The sequence below is a fragment of the Colletes gigas genome, unplaced genomic scaffold (assembly GCF_013123115.1).
Source record: "Colletes gigas isolate AHSC1104 unplaced genomic scaffold, ASM1312311v1 Colletes_gigas_Sc00008, whole genome shotgun sequence".
NCBI lineage: Eukaryota > Metazoa > Arthropoda > Insecta > Hymenoptera > Colletidae > Colletes > Colletes gigas.
The window spans coordinates 7696239-7716614 of NW_025106637.1; the positions used below are offsets into that span (position 1 = coordinate 7696239).

A 20376-nucleotide genomic window follows, 5' to 3' on the forward strand; every position below is an offset into this window, starting at 1 on the left:
CTCTACTTGCGTTTTATTGTATAATAAAAAAAAAATTCTTTGTGAAATTTCAATACGGAAGCATTCACGGGACCAACTCAATAAACCATTTTGTCTTAGAATAATAGTCGCTATTAATGTCTATGCTTCCAACTGGAAGTTATGGAACAAATGGAATTGTTTATACCGAAGTTACAAGCAGTCTGCAACATTCTATATGATATGGACTATAAGAATTACTTAATAATCGAAGTTATTTTCTCAACAGGCCGTGCAAACGGACGTTTACGAGCATCTTCCGTTACTTTTGCACCCCCAGAGTGGGTGTATGGGTACTCCATATTCATTTCCCTGGTTGATCGCTCGAATCGGTGAATTATTCTTGGCGCTACCCCCGGAGTGACTTCTGTCCGCGGCGTGCCACGGTTTCTCGTAATTAGGAGCGCAACGTTCGGCCGGAAACGAGTCCTCGAGACCCGGGGTCCTTGGATTTTCAGCGTCGAAATGGAGAACGATGGGATCCGGTGGTATCGCCAACAGAGCGAGCCGAGCAGCACGCATCACGAGTTAACTTCCCTCAGGCAGCTCAAATAGAATCTGTATTACGCCGCGGCGGTACATAGAGAAAGAGGAAGAGAAATAGAGACAGCATCGAAGCGTGAGGGAGGGGTTACGAAGGCGGAGAGAGATCGAAAAGCGTGGGTGGAAAGAGAAGGGTGCAGGGTATAATGATAGACGGGATACGATGAAAGGGTGAGAAAGAGGGGACGATAATAGAGGGTGAACGGAAGAGAGAACGATGAATGAGAGCGAACGAGATCGCTGTAGAACGAGAGAGACGGGTATACTGGTGGAGTGGTATAGACGGATGCGTATCTACCTGAGCGCACTATCGGTTCACAGAGCCGAGCAGAGAGCGAATATTGTGTTTACCCATACGCACGGCTTTGCGATGCAAATAATCTGGTATTATTGCACTTACTCCGCGTACCAGCGAGGCACTTCCGTGACTACCAGCACCGCTTTGCTCTTCTTTCTTCCTTTCCCTTCCTTCCCCTCCGCGTTATATTTATTTACGCCGATATTCATTGTGTATCGAAGCATCATGTTATTGCTGGCTTTCTCCGTCGCGCGGCTCCCACGAATTCCGAAAAACCCCGATGAAAATCCATCCCCATAGGGCAAGACCACTTGTTCAGACTTTCCGGGTTTATTATTTTCCAATTTTATTCAGAACACAGTGGACGAAATTTCGATACAGATTTTAAAACCATATATCTGTTTCAGGATTGGAGGGAGAAGATACAAGAGAATCAGGGGAAATAGTCCGTCCGTTATCAGACGCATCCCCCAGTCCGTGCAGAACTCCTTAATGTAAGTCATCAAACTTTTAAAACTAATTCAGAAATGATTTTTGTAGTGAGTGTTCAAGAACAGAACGTTGCGACTTTAATGAAAAGAGATATTCGAAGTACGAAAATGGTATTTCGTTATAGTTCGTCGAGCGGGTTTCGATGGAAGGAGAGCAGCATAGTAAACTGTATCCGTTGCAAATGATATTCGTTTAGCTAGTCGAAGAAAGCTCCGTTTATCGGAGATACTCCTCCCGCCTTGATAGATTTCCTTGACTCTTCCTTCGGCAAGTATTGGAGGTACGAAGAACGCCGAAAGATCAACAATCTTTCTTTTCACCTCCGTCTCCGTGTCTTTTGCCGATTCAGCGATTACTGCCTTTAATCCAAGGTTCCGGCTAGGTTAGGTTAGGTCGTCGAAGGGAGAAATAGACGGCGGTATACCCTGCTATAGAACCCTTAGGCGTTCGCCATTCACTTCGCGACGGATTGCGGATTCCACGAGTTCCACTATTCGATTCGATTGCTTCTTATCCTGGACTCTCACGACACGTATTTACCTCTCCTGATTTCTTCCCTCTCGATCTCCTTTCGAATAAATCTCGAGGACCTTCCGCGAAGCTCTTGTACTTATTACGCGCCCACCTTTCACGATTTCCTCCTTACACGCTGGTCGAGATCATCAGAGATTCGTCTAATGACTTTGTATAGAATAATTTTAACAATTTTATCATGCTCTATTCAACGGGATTCCCCTTTGTATACGCTTAAAGATGGTTTAATCTGAGACTTCGAGGACATTCATAGTGCAATCTTCAACGTCCACCATTCGAAATGTTTCTGCTTATTAAGATATTCTGGTTCTTCATAGAATGTGTCGTATATCTGAAAAGCGAGTTATTTTGATAGTTCCAGACCCGGTTTAGAAACGTATGGACATGTTTCTGTCCGCCATCGGTACGCGTTATTCCTAAAGGACGCGTCTCTTATCCCGAAGACTGGGACGAGGCGCGTCCGTCAGCAAGTTTCCGTGAAAATTTCTTGGAGTTACACGGCTGGCTGCGTACGCCTCGAGGAAGCCGCAAGAAGCACGACCGGCCTTGTGATCGATCCCGCGCGGAAAGGAGCCGCCGTTTGTGGCGGTTCCCGGTTAACGCCGTAGCCGGGAGAAGCCGCGAAGCCGTGTCCTGCGACGTCAAGACGGGCGTCGAAAGACGACGAAAGGGCGGAGTCAGTAAAACGAGAACGACGAAAGTGTTTACGGGCGAAAAAGGGACTGGCTGCGTGGATGACTCGCTGACTTACGGCCAAAAGCCCGGGAAGATTATGCCCGCCATCTTGGATGTTGGTAAATATCTCGTGGCAGAAGTGCCCCGTCGAGCAAGGGATCCCCAGGCGTGGGCGGAGAAGTAAGTCGCCACTACTACCAACGTCGGCCAGCATTCGACGCTGCGGTAGTTGCGCTGTAATCGTTTAGCCCGCGAAGGCGAACAGAGACGGCGGCGAAGCAAGGAAGTGGAAATCGTCGAGCGAGAAAGAAGTGGACGTCGACGAAGAAGTAAGAGGCGAGGAGGGGGCGGGCGGTGTCGGGTAGGAGGGTTGGTAACGGCGAAAAGGTAAAGAAGTGCGAGAGGTCTTCGGCACACAAGGCGAATATCCCCCTGCTACAAAGAATACTGTCGGCTTTGCACCTTTTCCAAGACACCGTTTTTCCCGCCGGTGACTCTACCTTTTTTCCCGCCGACCGCTCCCCCCGTACACCCTCGTCGTTCTTTTCACCTTCGTCGTTCGGCTCGAGAACTCTCTGATCCTCTCTTTTTTTCGCGAGACGAGCCTCCTTCGTTCTTTCTCTCCCCACTCCCGGTACGACTCTTTTTTTCTCGCGACGAGCTCTCCTCGTCGTGTACGCGGTTAAAGAGAACAGCCATTTACCCACACGATTCAGAGACGACGAACAAACGCTTCCCTCGCGAGGATAAGAACCGCGGGATTTTCTCTGTGACGCGTGCACGAGTAATCCGGGCCACGCTTGATACCACCGACGAAACCAGCGACGCGTTTCTTGCCATTTTTTTTGGATCGTTCGAATTTCACAACCCTTTCTTCAGGGTGCACGTGGCTGTAGACGGAGGGCAGCGTGCTCAGTCGAGTAAAATAATTTTTTACACGTAAATAAGTGAAAACTAAAGCTCTGCAAGACAAAGATTTTGTTCGAATTTTCTTTATCGAACCCCCCTATAATTAGGAAAATTTCTTCCCTTTCTTTGAGGTCTTAATTATCAAGGTTCGACTGTGATTCAATGGTGAAATCGATTTTAGATTGAAGAAATGCATTCACGCGAGGGTTGCAAGCTTTATGGAAGCTCGTCGATACGTCGTGGGATCGCGAGACTATATTAATAATAATGTCATTTCGCGCGGATCGGGAGCACGAGGGTCCTGGGATGCTCGAGACTGCGGCCACAAGAGCGCCGACGAATTTGAAATTCAATTCGATGCAAATCGCCCGACGGGGAAGACACTTACGGCTAACCGGCGAACAAGATCGAGGATTTGTCGCTTAGCGTGCTGTAAACACTCGTCTCTTTTTACCAGGCTTATGAAATATTGATAGACTCCCGTTGGCGTGCACGCGTACAACGGCGTTTCGCGATCGTGACGTTAACGATGTCGACGAGTAAAAACGACTGGCTGAAACGTGTGTAAAGGAATTTCGGAGCACCGTAATTCATCGATCTTCTCTGTCCAGAGACAAAAGTATAACAAAAGCAGAGAAAAGAACGACGCTAATTGAAAAAAGAAAATAGGATCAATTGATGGATAAATTTTACATTCGACGCCTATGGTGTCCAACAGGAAGTCGCAAGAAAGTCTAGAATGGTACAACAGGAACGAAGATGTCGCGATTATTAGATCAAGTTTGAGAAGACCCACCAGATTCCATCGTTGGAAAATTCAGTATGAATTTGATCCAAACATACGCGCGAAAGAAATAAGCGTAGAAGCCTGTCTGAACGCGCATTGGCGTAGCACCCGCGGACGAAGAAACGAGAGCGCGACGGGCCAACGATCCCAATTACAAACATTTCTCGTGGCTTTTCAGAGCTACATTCGTCGGAAGAGGGACCGTGTACTGCCGGTGCATTTCATAGTTCACGCACCCTCGGTACACTCTTCACGTTCTCCGACGTACACCGCCTCCATATCGCTCTCGGTCCAAAAGTACTTTTCGTTTTCGAGTGCGTCCGAGCACATGCGGGTTGATTTTCTTCCTTCTCCCCCTTCTTCTCGCTCTCGTTGCGTCACCTTTCGTGCGACGTAGCTGGGTCAACTGCTGGCACAACGGCGAATAAGGGTGGCTCTAACGCGTCTCGAACAAAACCGGGGAAAACTATCGAGAGCAAACTCGAAAAAAACATTTACAACGATCGTAAAAAACAGAGAGATCGACGATCTTAACGTCTGTGCTCGTAGTTTGCAGGGGTTGTGTTTACGGGGCGCAGAGTTCGAAGGAGAAGATATGGGAGACTGCTGGGATTTCGAGAGGCGGTCGTTAAACCTGGCTGACACGAGGTTGCTGCGTAATCGCTAGAGCAAGGAAAGTATTTGGTCGGTTTACGGGCACGAACAGAGGAAGCAGACGGAATGAGAAAACGAGAGAAAAGTGACAGGAGGGGGGGGAGAGGGTGGAGGTGGAGGGTGATAATTTGTTAGCATGCGCGCACCCCAAATGCGCGAAATCCCGTCGAAGTGCGGCTCGTGCGCATTGTTTCCTTGTTTGCCAGGTGTTTCGAGTACTTTGGCCGAGTGGGGGCCACGCCATTGTTACGAGAAGTCGTGCAACCGCTCGACAAAGCCGACGATCTAATGCTCTTTTATTGTGCATTGTGCTCGGTCAAATCAAGGAACGGGGAACACGCTAACCGGGGGATCTAACCACTCCGATAGGGTGGAGGTGCCGCCGCTGCTGCCACCGATCGCAACAAAGACTATGGCGAGTCCGCGTCTTCGCGACGCGAAGCTCTTCCGCTTTTTTCAAGCCGAAGGTGCACACGCGGGGTTGCATTCAAAGGGCGCACAAGAAGTCCTTCGAACAATTCACCCCGGTCAAATATAGTCGTTTCCAACCAGTAAATAGATCTCGATAATTAAAAATGCAAACAGTCGTGTCTGCAGATTAATTCCTTTTCGTGACGATTTTTAAATATATTTATGAATAGTCAGAATAATCTTCATTGGCATCTGTATATCTCTGACGATTTTTAGGCGGCTGCATAATCCTCCCTCTAGAGAAAAATGGCGATTTTCCGATTTTGTAATCTCGTCCGTCGAAATTCGTAGATTGATCAGAATATAATTATCAACGACAGGAGGTCACCCAAAGTTTATTCTTTAAATCAAAACTACCACGTTCGAGTTTAGAAGACCATCTCTCGCAGTTTCAAACAGTAGACTCGCTATTTTTAATGCTGACTTCTCTACAGTAGTTAGTTATTTTAAATAAAATGCTACGAAAGATTACAATCTAAAGAATAGAAAGAAAAATTAGATCGAACCGAATCATACTTACCTCCGTGGATCCATAATGGCGGTGAACCGGATGGCATCGAGGATACGTTCATGCACACAAATAATGTTTTCTTCCAAAAGAACTTTATTCTGTTCCAACGTTTTTAGAGTGAAAATTCATTCGAACGGTTCCCGTTTTACTGTAACGCGACTCATCTTCACTTGGGAGGGTGACACAAATGTGCAACATGGAATAAATCGTTACGGTCATGGTAAAAATTACAAGTTTCACGATTACAGCACACTAAAATCGCGGATTGCGTCACGCTGGAGACATTTTTTATTAATAACAGAGATACGGAGTTATTGTAAACATTGTAAATTTTTATTACACCGTCCATGCATATTCCTGATCGCCCTGGGTCTCGTGGTTTCTGTTCCTCGTTGTAGCCGTGGATTTTCATTTCCGCTAATCACTTATATCGAGACGGATACGCGGTTGAATCGATCGCTAATTACAGCGAGTCTCGCTCACTGGTGAAACAAAAGCAATTATAATTCGTTAAATCGCGTTTACGTTATTTGTATCATCTTTATCGTGCTGCCCATCGAAGTATAGAACTTTTCATTTATTCGACGTGCCTCGTTGGCAAATATCACGATTGATTTCGATATACTTTTCTTTTTAACGTGCAATTTTTTTTTAGTTATCAAGCACAGTGTTATAACAGCGAGTTTTTAAATAATTTACTCTATACGTGTCCTTTATTCATGTACGTTAAATTCGAGACATTTTCCTCGAGCTCGAAAGTTTCATAGAGATAATTGATAGAGAAAAAATAGCGAATTTATAACATGGGTTACACAACGACATTAAACCGCAGCTCGTAAGTGATTAAACAGAAATTCATCTCTTCACAGTCGGTAATTGTATTTGTATTGGGACTGTATATTATTGTCAGTACAATTCTGACTAGTTTTTAACACAGTTAGAGTCACTATTTAAATGATAATAAATAATTCGCCTGCTACAGCGTTTAAGTACATTCATCACGAGATGTCGATGCGCATATCTATACATAAATAACATAAGCTAAAAGGTAAACGCAGCGTGCTGTTGCTGGCAAACAAATAAATAATGTAATGTCGTGTCGCGACTTGATACGATTTCCTTTTTTCGTTTTCTCTTCTTGTGTTTTTTTTTTTTACAAATAAACAGACTTTACAAGACTAGCTGGACCGACTTTCCCGTCTCGCTCCGAAGAGAAACGTCCGAAAGGAATCGACAATTGAGTCTATCTATGCCGTCTTCAATATGGTATAGTTTCGCGCGAACGAAGATCGTTTCAGTCAAAAGTGTATAAAAGTCACATTTTGATTCTTCGACGTTCCAAACAATACCTATCAAATGAGATCGTTCAGGCTTTCACGAATCGAGTTCTCGCTGAGTCAAAAGGTGTTGGACATTTTCGGGTACGAGTCGCGTCCTTTTCCAACGTTCTCAGCAACAGTGTTTATTAACTAGAGTTATTGTATTCTCACTAGCAGACATTAGACCAACGAAAATAGTTTAAATACATCGTTAAAAACGGATATTACAAATAATTTGTCGCGTCAACAACATCGATAGCAACACTTACGATTATCGCTTGAAGCATAATCGACTTCGGTTTCAATCGATCAACTCAATAGCTTAAAACTAGGGTCGATAGTCAATAGGGACAAAGAGGGTGTGTAGCGGCTATAAGGGCTTAAAGTATGGCAGTAAAAGTAATAGGAAGCAGAATAAAATAAATATCGAACAGTCCATGAACGTCCAAGCAAATATCTCGTAAGTGATCGAAGTTAGAATAAATAAATAATCAAAATGACGCGACTCACACCCGGAAGCAACAATAGTCCTCCCAACAGTTTCAATCGATCAGAAATCGTGCCTGTTATCTTACAATTATCCTAACGTGTCTCGATATGACTAGCATCATCGTATCAAACGAATAAAGCAAAAAACACGAGATAACTATAGTCGGTGGAACCATGATTACAAATTTAAAGTACCGCGCCGAAGTTACTGTGTAAACAAGTGTCATATAAACTGCACACACATATACAGACTTCTATCACCGAATCAATTTTATGCTAACACCGATAACATTATGTACAAATTTATTAAAACAATGACTAGCTTCTGTATGATGACCATACCTCCTGGTGGTCGATATCTTGGACAATGATTCCCTTGAGTTGCAGTACGAACCTCGTTAGCATCAGACGATCGAACATAATTAGAAATAAGTATAGAATGTCACGTGGTGAAGTTGCTTCTGGAACGATCACCAAATCGGTTGGTCGATCGAGGACCATCTTTATCCTTGACTGAAATCTCTGTTCCTTCCCTCCGTGTCCTTGAACGGTCAACCAATTCAGCGACCACCCTCAAACATTCCAAGATACGTTAGCAAACCTCGACGAACATCGATAAATTTAGCATCGGGAGCATACTGGGGATAATCTGAACAAAAATCGACCATTTCAAGGTCCACCCGATCGGCTGATGTCGCAATGTCCAGCACCGTGCGATTCGAACGCTCGAAGGACGACTTATCAATTAAAGAAGTCGTCGTCGTCGAAGGGGTCGTTCTCCCTGACGAATATGTTCACCGACTCGGACTTCCTGATGTACTGGTCGCCCCGCGACTTGTTATTGTTGTTCCCGGTACTGTACTTGCCCTGGCGGCTATGGTTCTTCAGGGGTAGCGTCGTGGCGCGATGCTCCGGCACGTTGTCCTCCATCTCGGACTTGAACGCGAACGCGTCGTCGTCGTATCTGAGATCGCCATTGAAGAAAGAGTCGCGACCGCTGTCCTCCGACACGAAACCATCGGCTGCTTGATGGCCCTCCTTGGTATCGCAGGGTAGCTCTTCCGGTGTTGCTTTGAGGTCGGAGGGTAGCCTCTGGCGGTCTGACGCGTCGCTGGAGGCGCTCGCCGTGGGCGTGAGATCATCCTCGAAGTAGCTGGATCTCTTGCTGTACTCCCTCTGGATCTCTTTCCTGGGGAGGTCCTTGGCGTACCTCTTGCTAGAGGAGGGACTAGACGGGGGTGGTTTCTGATCGTTTGTGTCTGTACGGACCCGGGGTTCGACCGTGGCCAGAGACTCGACGGCGGAGGGGTCCACGTGCTCCACGCTTTGGGCAAAGTCGTCTTCGAAGGGACTCTGAGTCTTGGCGTGCGGATTTCGTGGCTTGTGCCTGGGTACTCGTTTGCGATGAAGGCTCTCGCTCTTGGAGTCTGGACCCTCCGACCAGTAGGGCCTCTCTGCCCAGCTGTCGTATTCCTGGTCGCTGCCCCAGTAGCTCTCGCGACTCCTCGAGCGCTGAGAGGGTCGTAGATAGGGGTCGGAGTCGTTGTCGCTGCACTCGGATCTGGACGTGCCGAACTTGCCGCGCGATTCCGTGTAGACAACGTCGGTGTTGCGGCCCTCGTTCGCGCTGTTGGGCCTCTTGGGCCAGTATCTCCTCCTGCAGGAGTATTTAGGCATGTCGTCTCCGGGTCTATCGGTGGCATACTCTTCGTCCCAGGCGGCTGCATAGTCGTGTGGTCTCTCTCTGCCCTCTCGATAGTAGTAATAGCTCTCCCTGGTAGGATAATCGAAATCTGGCGGACCCGCTGTCCTCCTGTTCCAGAATCTAGCGTCCTCCTCCCACCTTCTCCTTTCGTACTTCCTCCTGTGTCGTCTGTCCTCCTCGTCGTAACCCATGCTCTCTTGACTACCGAATCTATCCTCCTTGGTCCATAGGGTCAGCTTCCTCTTCCTCTCCTCGTCGTAGAACGGCTCGTGCGGCCAGTTCCAATGTTGAGGCTGCGATCTGCATTTCCAGTGCGCGTCGTATTGGTCCTCCTCGTCCTTGTACTGCATCTTGCGATGGGGATAGTTTCTGGACTCCTCCCATTGGCTCTCGTCGTGCCAGGTCGGGTCGCGCGGTCTATAATTGTGATTTTTGATCCACGACGCCTCGCGGGACTTCTTCACCATCCTGTCACGGAAGCTTCTGTCCCTCTTGTTGTCGGGAACGGGTCCGGCTTCCTCGTAGAACGATCTGTCGCCGAACGCGGACGCGTCGAAGCGAGGATGACGCCTGCACCAGAATCCACCGCCCCCGCGCGACCTTCCGTTGCTCTCCTCGCTCTCCTCCTCGTCCTTCCATTCGTTGTCGCTGTCACCAGAGTGACGATACACGCTGGCCCTGAACACCACGTCCTTGTGGAACTCTTTACCGTCCGGAGACCACGGCGAGGTGCCGCTGATCGAAGGTGTGCCCTCGCAAGACGGTCTGTCAGACACGAACAGACCCGTGTCGAACTTCGCCCAGTTTCCGTCGTCCTTGTTATCATCCGTTTCCTGTTTCAGCTCCGTGAACGGGCAGAATATGTCCTCCGAAATCGTGGATGTGGTTCCTTTCGCGGCGTGCGTCCCGGTGCTCAGCATCTTTATCTCCTCGAAGATGTCCATGCCCATTGATTTCGATTCTTCCTCCTTTTTAATCTGTTTCTTCGGGCTGGATGACGATGGCGGCGTGTCGGAGAATAGATTGAGCAGCTCCACTTCCGCTATGCCCTTCGACTGGGTTGAGGAAGAAAGCACAGGTGACACTTGGGCGGAGTTGGACGCGTCCTCCTCCGTTTGCTTGGGCAACGGTTCCGGTTCTCCTAAAATCTCGCGTAGAGCAGCGTACCTGTCGCTGGACGTCGATATCGAGGACTTGACTCTCGTCTTCTCCGACGCCAAGCCATTAGTCTCTTCCGCGTTGCTCACCGTCGCTGGCTTGTCCAGGTCCTCATTAGTGTCGCTGATTTTCTCAGGAGCTTCCGTTTCTTCGTCGTCCGCCATCGAATCTCGCCTCTCGGGCTCCTCCTCGGCCTCGGTGCTTTGCTTCGTCCCGAATTCGGTCCTGATTTCCGCTTCCGTCATCGACATTCTGGCGGTGGCTTCCGTTTCCACCGACTGGGCCTTCTCGCTCGCGGAGCTCGAGGATGGCTCGTTTATTTCCTCGAAGTTTACGTTGGGTAACTCCTCCGTTGTTAAATCTTCGCTACTTGGAGGAAGCTTCACCGTAAGATTCACCAAGGAAACTGTGGTTTCCGATTTGCTGTCGTCGTCGGGCTCCGAAGCAGTTTCGAACGTTTCCTTCATCGCGTCCGACACCTCCTCTTCGACCGCGTCTTGCATCACGTCGGTCGCCTCCTCTTCGACCGTGTCTTGCATCGCGTCTTCCTCGCTTCTCTTCATCTGTTCCAGTTCCAACAGTTCCCGAAAGACCGCGTACTTGTCGTAAGTAGCGTCGCATTTGGGTTCCTGGTCGGTGTTCACTTTGACGAAGGCTTGGGACTCTGCGTAGGATTTCGATTGACTAATATCAGGCTGTTGCTTCACGGTAGCGAATTCCTGTCTCGTGACTTCCTCCATTTCGTTCGTGGAAGCATCTTTGGTGGACAGGGTCGCCAAGCAGTCCGTGAGTTGCTGAAGCGTTAAACTCGTCAGCTCCTGAACAGTCATCCCGAGACTATTGGCTAATTCGTTCAGGTTCGAGGACGTCAACTGACTCAGTGTAATATCCAACGAAGGCTTCGCCTTTTTCGCCGTGGTGGATACGTTGGTAGACGTGAAGAACGTGGACAGGTTCGTCGTAGGCATCATAGATCTGAAGGAATCCTCAAAGGTCGACGTGGTCATCGAACCGATTAAATCCGATTTGGTGGACAGCTGAAGGGGCGGGCTAAAGTTGTCGTCGAAGTGGCTCTTCGTGTCCTTTAATGGACTCTTGCTCCTGTCCTTGGCTACGACGGGCGTGGGATGCTCGCGTTCAGGGAAATCGTAGTGAAAGTAGCCCTCTGTGTGCGGTGGCCGCGGCGGAGGCTTGACGCCGCCCCTGCCGCCCTGCTTCTTCGGGGGCAGAGGCGGCGGATTGATCAGGATGTTGGCTACCCCTCGCGGGGGAGGCTCGGGGACCAGCTCCAGCTCCGCAGACGAGCTGGAGAGTCGCGAATTCGCGTCGGAAGAACAAGACTTTAACGGGGACGCCGGCGACTCGGTGGTCGTTGTGAAATCGACCATAAACGGCTTGTCTATGGGCTGTACTTTGCCAGCAGGCAAGTCGATGTCGAAGTCCTTCTTGCGCCCGGACTTCATGGGACTTGGAAGTGGAACCAACCCGTGCACGTAGTCGGAGGAGTCTTTGTCCATTCGACTGAGCAAGGTAGCGCCTCCGGATACGGTTGAAACCGCCGGGGAGGTCGAACCAGTCGGTTCCTCGGGCGGCAGGGACACGGATAGCGGCTGATGATGAGCCTTTGGCCCAGCCTCCGTCTTCCGCGAGGAATCGGCCCGCTCGACGGCCGGCTGAACCGCCTCGATCTCGTCGAACCTGTCGAAATTCGCGAAGTTGCTGTCGTCGAACTGATTGTCCTTCGACAGCAAGTCGTTTCGCGCCTGGGTCTCCGACTCCGCGGAATCCGAGCCGCCGCTGAAGTTCGTGGGGAACGTGTCCGAGCTGGTGGATACCAGATCCTTCAGCACCTTTTTCGGGGGATTTTTTAAATGCTGGAAGAAATCCTTCTTGTCCACGTACGGCTTTATCAGGCCGGTACCCAGCGGATCCAATTCCGTGAAGACGTCTATCTGCGGGCTTCTGGCCTGAGTCTGCAACAAATTACGTTTTCAAGTTGTGTTAGCAGCGTTTAGCTTCCCTATCTGGGTGTTCCAAAGGTCTTGTTATTAGCGTGTTGTGACGTTTACCTCATCTTGTTCTTTTTTGACAATGGTACTCTTTTCTGAACTGGTGACCTCGCTATCGCTGAAAAGAGTCTCCGCGTCCTTGTCGAACCATTGAACCGAACTTTGAAGCGGTGGCGTCTTGCTGGTTACAGTCGTCGCTGGGCTTGACGTGACCGACGATTGGGGACCTGGAATCGTTTGCTGTCGGTCCAAGTGACCTCTTTTTGGGCCTGATGGCGGTGGCGGCAGGATAGGCCGCACAGTGTCTTCCAACTGTAATCGAACAAAGATGTTAAACGCTGTAGTTAAAGTTTAGTTTGAGAATATTGGAAGTGTTGGTTTACCTTCATGTTCGCGAACGAATCACCGAACGGATCAGGTTCGAAAAGACTGTCCGCGGATGGCGGTGGATTCTCGGGGGTATTTTTCTCCATGTGATGGATTCCTTGCTGTAGAGAATTTAGTTCAAATTGTAAGTCTAATAAATCCGCTATTACACCACTTTGACATTCGTTTCTTTTCTCAGGTTGTATGTCTACCTCCGGATTCGTGTTCTTTGCTCGATGAAGAGAGGACTCGGTTCCTGCTGCACCCTATTAAAGAAAATATTTTATTGGTTATTATAAATGTTTTATTCGATATGGTATATTATAGCATCGTTATATTATAGAATTTACTTTGGTGTCGGGTGTAGGTTCGGTGAAAATGCCACGATTGTGTAACTTAATAACGCCTATGGCATTTTGCTCCAAGTGTTGTTTCGTCAGCTCGATTTCTTTCTTTTTCAGCTCGAAGACCACTTGAAACAAGTCGTTCATAGCTATCGCCGCCTGCAATGGTTTTTTTGTCAAATTGAATGATAAAAAGAGACAGACCTGTTCTTGCACGACTATACATAATCAGAATGGTGGATGAATGTAAGTACATTTTTGTTCAGTTAGTATGCGTAGTGCTAAAGAATATTGCAAAGGTATTGCGTCGGAATTTTGATAGTTTATTTAGCGGCTAGCTCTGTAATTAAATCTGAGGCGATGATTCTACTCACACTAGATCGAAATGTGAGTTTATACTAAAATTATTAGCCAGTTTACGTATTCTGCTAGTAAAGTATCTCAAAATCTAAGGCGTGTAATAGCGATCTAAGTAGAGGAAAGAATCTCTGATCTTCCTGGGGTGTTTAAGCATAACTAAGAATATTAACTCACGGTACCCATTCACGATTCTGTATAAAAAAGATTAGGCCATAACTGTCTACCAGCTAGTGTAATAAACAACCTCGATTAGACATCAATAATTTGCATTGCAATTTTTCAAGCAACATTTTGTGGTCAGACTGTTCTTCGTAAACTGTTCATAAGCATTCAAGAAAACAAATGGACGCAAACACAATAATAACGAATAGAAAAGCGACGCTCCAAAGATGGGCAGAATTTTGTTCGATCAATAAATGACTGATAAAAGACATACAATGTAAATGTAATTTAATTGTAATTTTTATTTAGAGTTTCGCCCATCTCCGTTGACAAACAATATGCGTGCGTGCTGTTAGAGAATTCATATATTTGAAAATAGTTTGGGAATCGGTGTTTCGTGCACTCGAGACAAAAAAAATTAGAGAATGGCGCATGCAAAAGCGTTGGTCGAAGGGAGCTGAAGTTGAAGAAATTGCAATCTCTTTGAACGAGCACGGAGGGAATCGCGTATAATCGAACAACAATCTCCCGCAGCGTATCGGTGGAGTAGTAGGCTGAATCGTATAATGCAATTATTTACATGCCCCTCCGAAATTACGGAGCCACCGAGGTCGATATTGCTTCCCCGGATTGGACAAATATCATTTTAGACCCCCTCGCTTCTCCAAAGCGAACCGTTCTCGACAAATCACACGCTTCGATCGCGTTTACGAATCGTAACCGCGCACCAACGAATTCCCCAACGAATTAAAACGCGGACGCTTCCTTTTTTCCGAAAGACAAAATACGCGACGACTTTTGGATCAGATTTAGATCAGAGCGTTTAAACGGTTTTAAAAGTAAGGGAGAAGGAGTATGGACCATTAATCTAAGATAATGCAACGTATCGGTGCCTTTTAGAGGATCTTAAAAGGAGTCTTATATGGAAACAGATGGTTCCCAATAAAAAACTCGTTTCCATCCTAGGTTACTGGCGAACTCATCAGTGAAACTGATCCAACAGACCTTACCACAAATGTCATTAAATGTTTCGATCGACTCCTGTATAACAGAGTCATTTGCTTAATGAACCCGTGAGAACTGGTTTAAGCAAATAACCCTCTAGCGGCGTTGTCCAGAGCCTTGATTATGAAGCCAAAATTTCGTAATAAAATAGATTCAGATATTTAGCGCTATTTACCTGTTTAGATTTCTATTTGTTTCGTTACGTAACACCAGCTTTGTGATTAAAAATGTTTAGTAAAAGATCGACTAGTAATAAACAATGTGTATAAGATTTTGCAATCATTCAACACAGGAAAGATATCTTGATGTTTACAGAAGAGTCGAAGATATTTATTCTATTTTAAATGATCACAAAATCCTAAACACGATGTTTCAATGAATATTGTTAGTACTAATCTTCAACTCTTTTGCAAACATGAAATTATTTATTGATAAATAGTAGCAGAGCCACTTGTTTTTCAACTTACGTTCCAAACTCAAAATAAATAGTTTTCGATTTACATTCAGCCAATTGTACGCTGCGTTTGTAATGTAAAAATCAATTTCAACGTGGATTAACGGGTACATCTTACTTGGCTCGCAGCTTTGTCCGTTTTTATGCCGAAGAAACGATGCCCAGTATCCGGAGAGCCGAAAATATATCCAAAAGCCCTCGAATCGCAAATATCCTGCGCGATGAACGATATCTTATGCACAGGATGGTGATACAGACAGACCTGAGGAAACGATCAAACACTATCATCGAAATTTTGTTGAATCGTGCAAGCCAATACAATTAAACAAAACTTTCCTTTCGATCAAAGTGAACAGAACGCAAATAGAAAATTGTCTACGAGAGATCGCGAATCAAAAGTGACTGTAGAAGTGTTTTCGCCGGTTGGAAACTCGTTGGAAATTTATGGAACTGTGAATAAAAGGGGAAATCAACTCCAGAAACGGTTGTCGCGATCTCGCTGGTCAATTTCGGGCTCGGGAAATAAAATAAAACACGGGAATTGCATTGACTTTAATAGAAAAGCTATTAGAGCTTTTACCCCAGACTTTTCGTCCCGCAAGCGTACTCCATCGATGCTGACCTGGATGGTGATTCGTTGTTTGTGTTCACCGGCAGCCCGAATCGCCATCTTCAGGTCCGCCAAAGCTGCTTGACACATCCGATCCCCGCTCGCTTCCGATACTTCCAATATGCCAATCAACTTTGCCTTGAACGACATACCCTCCCCAAGAAATCGGGTTGGTTCGTACTTGACTGAAAAACACGATTCGATCGCCGCGTTACCACTGCGATATTGCCAATGAAGCTAATTTATTTCATCCTTAAACATTGCCGTTCACTGTCCATGATCCGTATATGGGTCATTGCGCTACGGTTTCGGATACGCCGCCAAGAGACCGGACAGTGAACGCGTTAACTTCCATCCGAGGCAACCCAAGATATACCAACGAAAAATAAAAGACAGCGTTCTTGTGCAGTTTCTTTATTTTATGCAATTTATCACACTAAATAATGCAGAGTGTAAGCAATGTATCTATAGGAATATAAAATAGACAGCCATTTCAACAATTTTATTTGTACCACCGATTACCGGAAACCCCTCTGCATTCGATTCACAATAGCAATCGAATGGAGGAGCACCAATAATTAATAATATCTACGCGACACGATAGACGAAGCGTAAAGCGAAATGCGAGGCATGCTGGGACGCATCCGTGTGCGGCCAACCTTAGATGCTCGTTTTAATATCCCAACGTGTGGCCTTATTCAAACTCGCGCGAAGCAGAATCGCATTGAATTATCGGGTAGGTGGCTGCGGGGGGTCTCGAAGCGATCCAACGACGACGATTTCGAGCCTCTTGAGCTAACATTGATCGGCCATACGATCAATTTGCCTACCCGTGAAAAACGTGAAACGAGGATCCTTTCGAGCGTCCTCGAGACAAGCAATTTGTTTCGCTTTTCCGTCGCCCTCGTACCCCCTCGTACCCCTTTCGAAGCGCGTAACGAGGGCAAATTCGATCCTTTGCCCGTCGGGACGCATTAAAAAATTTAACCGTTCGAAGATCGAACGTACTCGTCGTCGCCGTGATAATCTGCTCGGTGGTTGCCCGTTTCAGCCGACCGGTTGTTAGTTCTCTATTCTTCCGTGCGTCGGACAGCGCCGAGCCAGCACGCTTTGTCTTTGCCACGGGCAATTTGTTGAAATCTCCCGGTACCAGAAGCCGCTTCGCGAACACTTTTCTCGACCCCTCGCGACTTTAATAGTCACGACCACACCGGCACATTTGTTTGAACGTCCTCGTACGCCTCGAGTGGAGAACGCCAACTGTCGATACTTGAGACTCTATCCGGATAACCAATTCATGCCCTCCCTTCCCCTCCCCCCGCCGCCCCTCCGCCCCCGACAATTTCTCTGCTTAAGCTCGATCGCCTCCGTACGAGCTTTTTCCTTCGCACACCATCTTCCTTTGCTCCCGCGCTGTCACAACAACCGCTTCGTTGCGTAAAACAATGAAAATTCAGGGTGCACGCGATGAGTCATTCAAATCGATCCCCTTCGATAACTTTCAAGCTGTCGATTACATCAAAAAGTTTTTAGAATAAAAGTTACACAGTCTCAGAGGGGATAATTTGGTGTGATTGAGCTATTCGAGGGTGAACTCGTGGACTACGTATCGCCCCCCTTATCGTGCACCATAATTTTTGCCCAGAGTGGTTAAATTTCCAAATGTTTCGACAAATAAAATTGTTTTTCTCCATGGAGCTAGAAATATATGAAGTTTGTTGAACGTTTTCCCTTTTAGAAAAGTTTATAAGTTCCCCGGGCCTCGGAAATTTTGTTCCGGCCCTGTCCTTAGCTAGGCACATTAACATAGAAAGATGATTTGAAAAAAGACATTTCCATGATGCAAGGGAAGAAACGTAAAACTGGTTTTGGAGGTATCGATCGTCTTTTTCATCAAACGGTACTGGATCCGAAACAGGCATATCAAACACGTGGTCCTCTCTATTAAAGTTTGCACCCTAATCTTATTTGGCTGAATCTGTTTGCTTTAATTCTTATCGCTAAAAGCACTGCTATCTTATTTGTTTCTAAATCGTTAGCGTTGGATATGATACGAACGGTAGAGATCAATAACAAAATAAGAAGATTCAATGTTCTTTTGGGAAAGATCGAACGTAAAGAACAAAATAGAACTTTCAGGAAGGCTAAAGTTCCATCGAATGCTCTCGGTCTACCCTTATACACCGTTTACAATGCACGTACGACGAAGTGGTCGGTGCATCCATCTGGTGGCAAAAGCGCATACGGACACCCACATAAGCAGACTGCACTATCGCGGTCGGTACGATGCAAGTGCTACGAAAGCTCGCGCGAAAATCGCAAATTGACAGTCCTCTCTCTACCCAAAAAAAACTCTACTCGCTTTCGTTCGTTTCACTCTTTCACTTGCATCACAATCCATACATCCATCGCGTATCGGATCGTTCGGTTGGATTCGAATTGGCCGACAGTCGTCTTTCTCCCTCTTAAAGAAGGGAAGCCATATTCCGAGGCTCCCTATAACCGATCTACAGGGTGGTATCACAACGTCATGCTTCCAGAACATTAATAAATCGCACGAAACTTGGAGAATGTTCCACGGTCGTGACGCATACCTGCCGATTCGAATCACAACGATATCACCGAGCCACAATACAACGTTGACAAAGCACGTTCTGACGTATCCATGGAAATTGTGCAATTTCGTAGGGGGTGGTTTTTTACTTACACTTGCGCGGACTGTTTTTCTTCCGTAAGGTCTGCATCGATAGTCCCGTGTAAGCGACGAGAGAGTATCGGATATAGGAGAGGAAAAAATAACCGATCTTCTCTCTCGGCGCACCCTCGGCCGCCGCACTATCGTGGACAGAATTCTCAACACAGGCACATGTCGCTCACACTTGTCTTTCTCCCTTTAGTCCTGTCTCCGTCGCCCTTCACGGCTCTATCTTTCCCTTTCCCTCCCTCTCTCCGTCCCTCTTGCTCCCACTCTCACCCTTTTTCACCCGCGGCCTATCTCGTGCTCTTGCTATCCAGCCGTTACTCTTACGTTACTCCCTCTGTCTCCCTCGATTCGCGTATTCCCACGGAAGTACGAGATTGGCGCGTTTCACATACGGTCGGTGATTCTCGTCCCGCAAACACGCTTGCACGTTGTCGCAGACAACCGGAAGAACACCGAGATCCCCGGGGCACGGTTCCGTGATCAGTTTCTCGCGATACAGGCGCGTGGCGTTAAAATACGAAGGAAGTAGCGGCCGCCTCTGCCGGCACGGGTCATCCATGTTAGCCTCTCTTATTGATCAATAATATACCATCTAGTACGTGGCGTCGTCGCTCCGGGGCCACAGAGAATATTTCCCGCTAAGCGCGCGCTTTCCCGCTAGCGATTTTCCTATTAACCTGCAAGGTCCACGTCGTCCACAGAACCGAATCACGTCTCCGGAGCGGTCTCGTTCACGTTGGAACGAAAATCTTTCGTTCGAGTGCTTTTTTTCATCGCGTTTCGCGTATCGACCGGGATAAAAATTTCAATTGCCCTACTGCTTTTGTTCTCCGTCGTTGGTCACCTACTCCGCGGTGGCGCGTTTGCGAACGATCACCTGGCGAAACTCATCCCTCCTTTCCACGCGAATTTCTTACGATTTTTATCGAACCGAATAAGAACGTAACGTTGGTACACGAAAGCAAGAAATAAATATTCAAAGGATCTTTATCGGGGGTCAAGTATTCTTTTTATTAACGTGTACTTTACATACACTTGTAAAAACGTTCTATCTACTGCGTATCCAGAGCTTGCTAGTGTTGTTGGAAATTATTCCATTCGTGATATGATGTGATATATACGTTTGTTTATTTTATTTTCTTCTAATTGTAAACAAATTAGAAGCCAGTACCTGGCACGGACGGGGGTAAATCATAAACAAAGTACAGACAAGATGGACACGTACACCGCATTGTGCACATCAATAGTTGCGGTTCTAGCTCCGGAGATGGCGTCACTAATTTACGCGCGAGGTTTGAATCTTCACCCTGAGGACAACAATTTGAAAATAATATAAAAGAATGTAAGTATATACTTGCCAATTTGTTTAAGCTTCCAATAACATTTTGTTACATTCTCTTTAGTAGATCATATCGACACAATTAAATTTATTATTGACAAAATTATAGTGAGTAAAATCACCTGGAGTAGGGTTAATTATAGTAACAATGCCTATCGCAATAACAAATTTAATTTACTATCAGATAACAGAACGTTATCGGGGAATCGCTATTATCAATCATTGTTTTTAAATAAATCCATTATCGCTAGTTTATGCATTGTGTAACCGACATGATTACTTAGCACTCGTGCAAGCACAGATGAGCGAAAGGTACTTCAAATAATAGATAACCAATATAACTAACGACTTTATTCGAACGAACGACATTTTTATTATTTATCAAGCAATGGGTAATCAATATTTATTCTTTATTCAAAATCTCTTTTATTCAAAAATTAAGTTTGAACACAAAAATCTG

At 46.5% G+C, this 20376-nt stretch overlaps 1 protein-coding gene across 3 annotated transcripts; it reads right to left on the reverse strand.

Moving 5' to 3' along the window:
* Window positions 1-6072: 6072 nt before the first annotated feature.
* LOC122397040 (protein disabled) lies at window positions 6073-18786 on the reverse strand. Of its 3 annotated transcripts, XM_043395856.1 has the most exons (8): window positions 18581-18786; window positions 15844-16058; window positions 15382-15525; window positions 13289-13441; window positions 13151-13204; window positions 12956-13060; window positions 12633-12884; window positions 6073-12536 (listed from the first exon to the last, which is right to left on the reverse strand). In XM_043395856.1, exons 1-8 carry the CDS (start codon window positions 18615-18617, stop codon window positions 8442-8444), a joined length of 5055 nt encoding a protein of 1684 aa, XP_043251791.1. In that variant the 5' UTR covers window positions 18618-18786; the 3' UTR covers window positions 6073-8441. The 3 variants fall into 3 exon arrangements, with proteins under 3 accessions (XP_043251791.1, XP_043251790.1, XP_043251789.1); XM_043395855.1 differs by having other exon boundaries at window positions 12956-13204; window positions 15886-16058; XM_043395854.1 differs by having other exon boundaries at window positions 12956-13204.
* Window positions 18787-20376: the final 1590 nt, after the last annotated feature.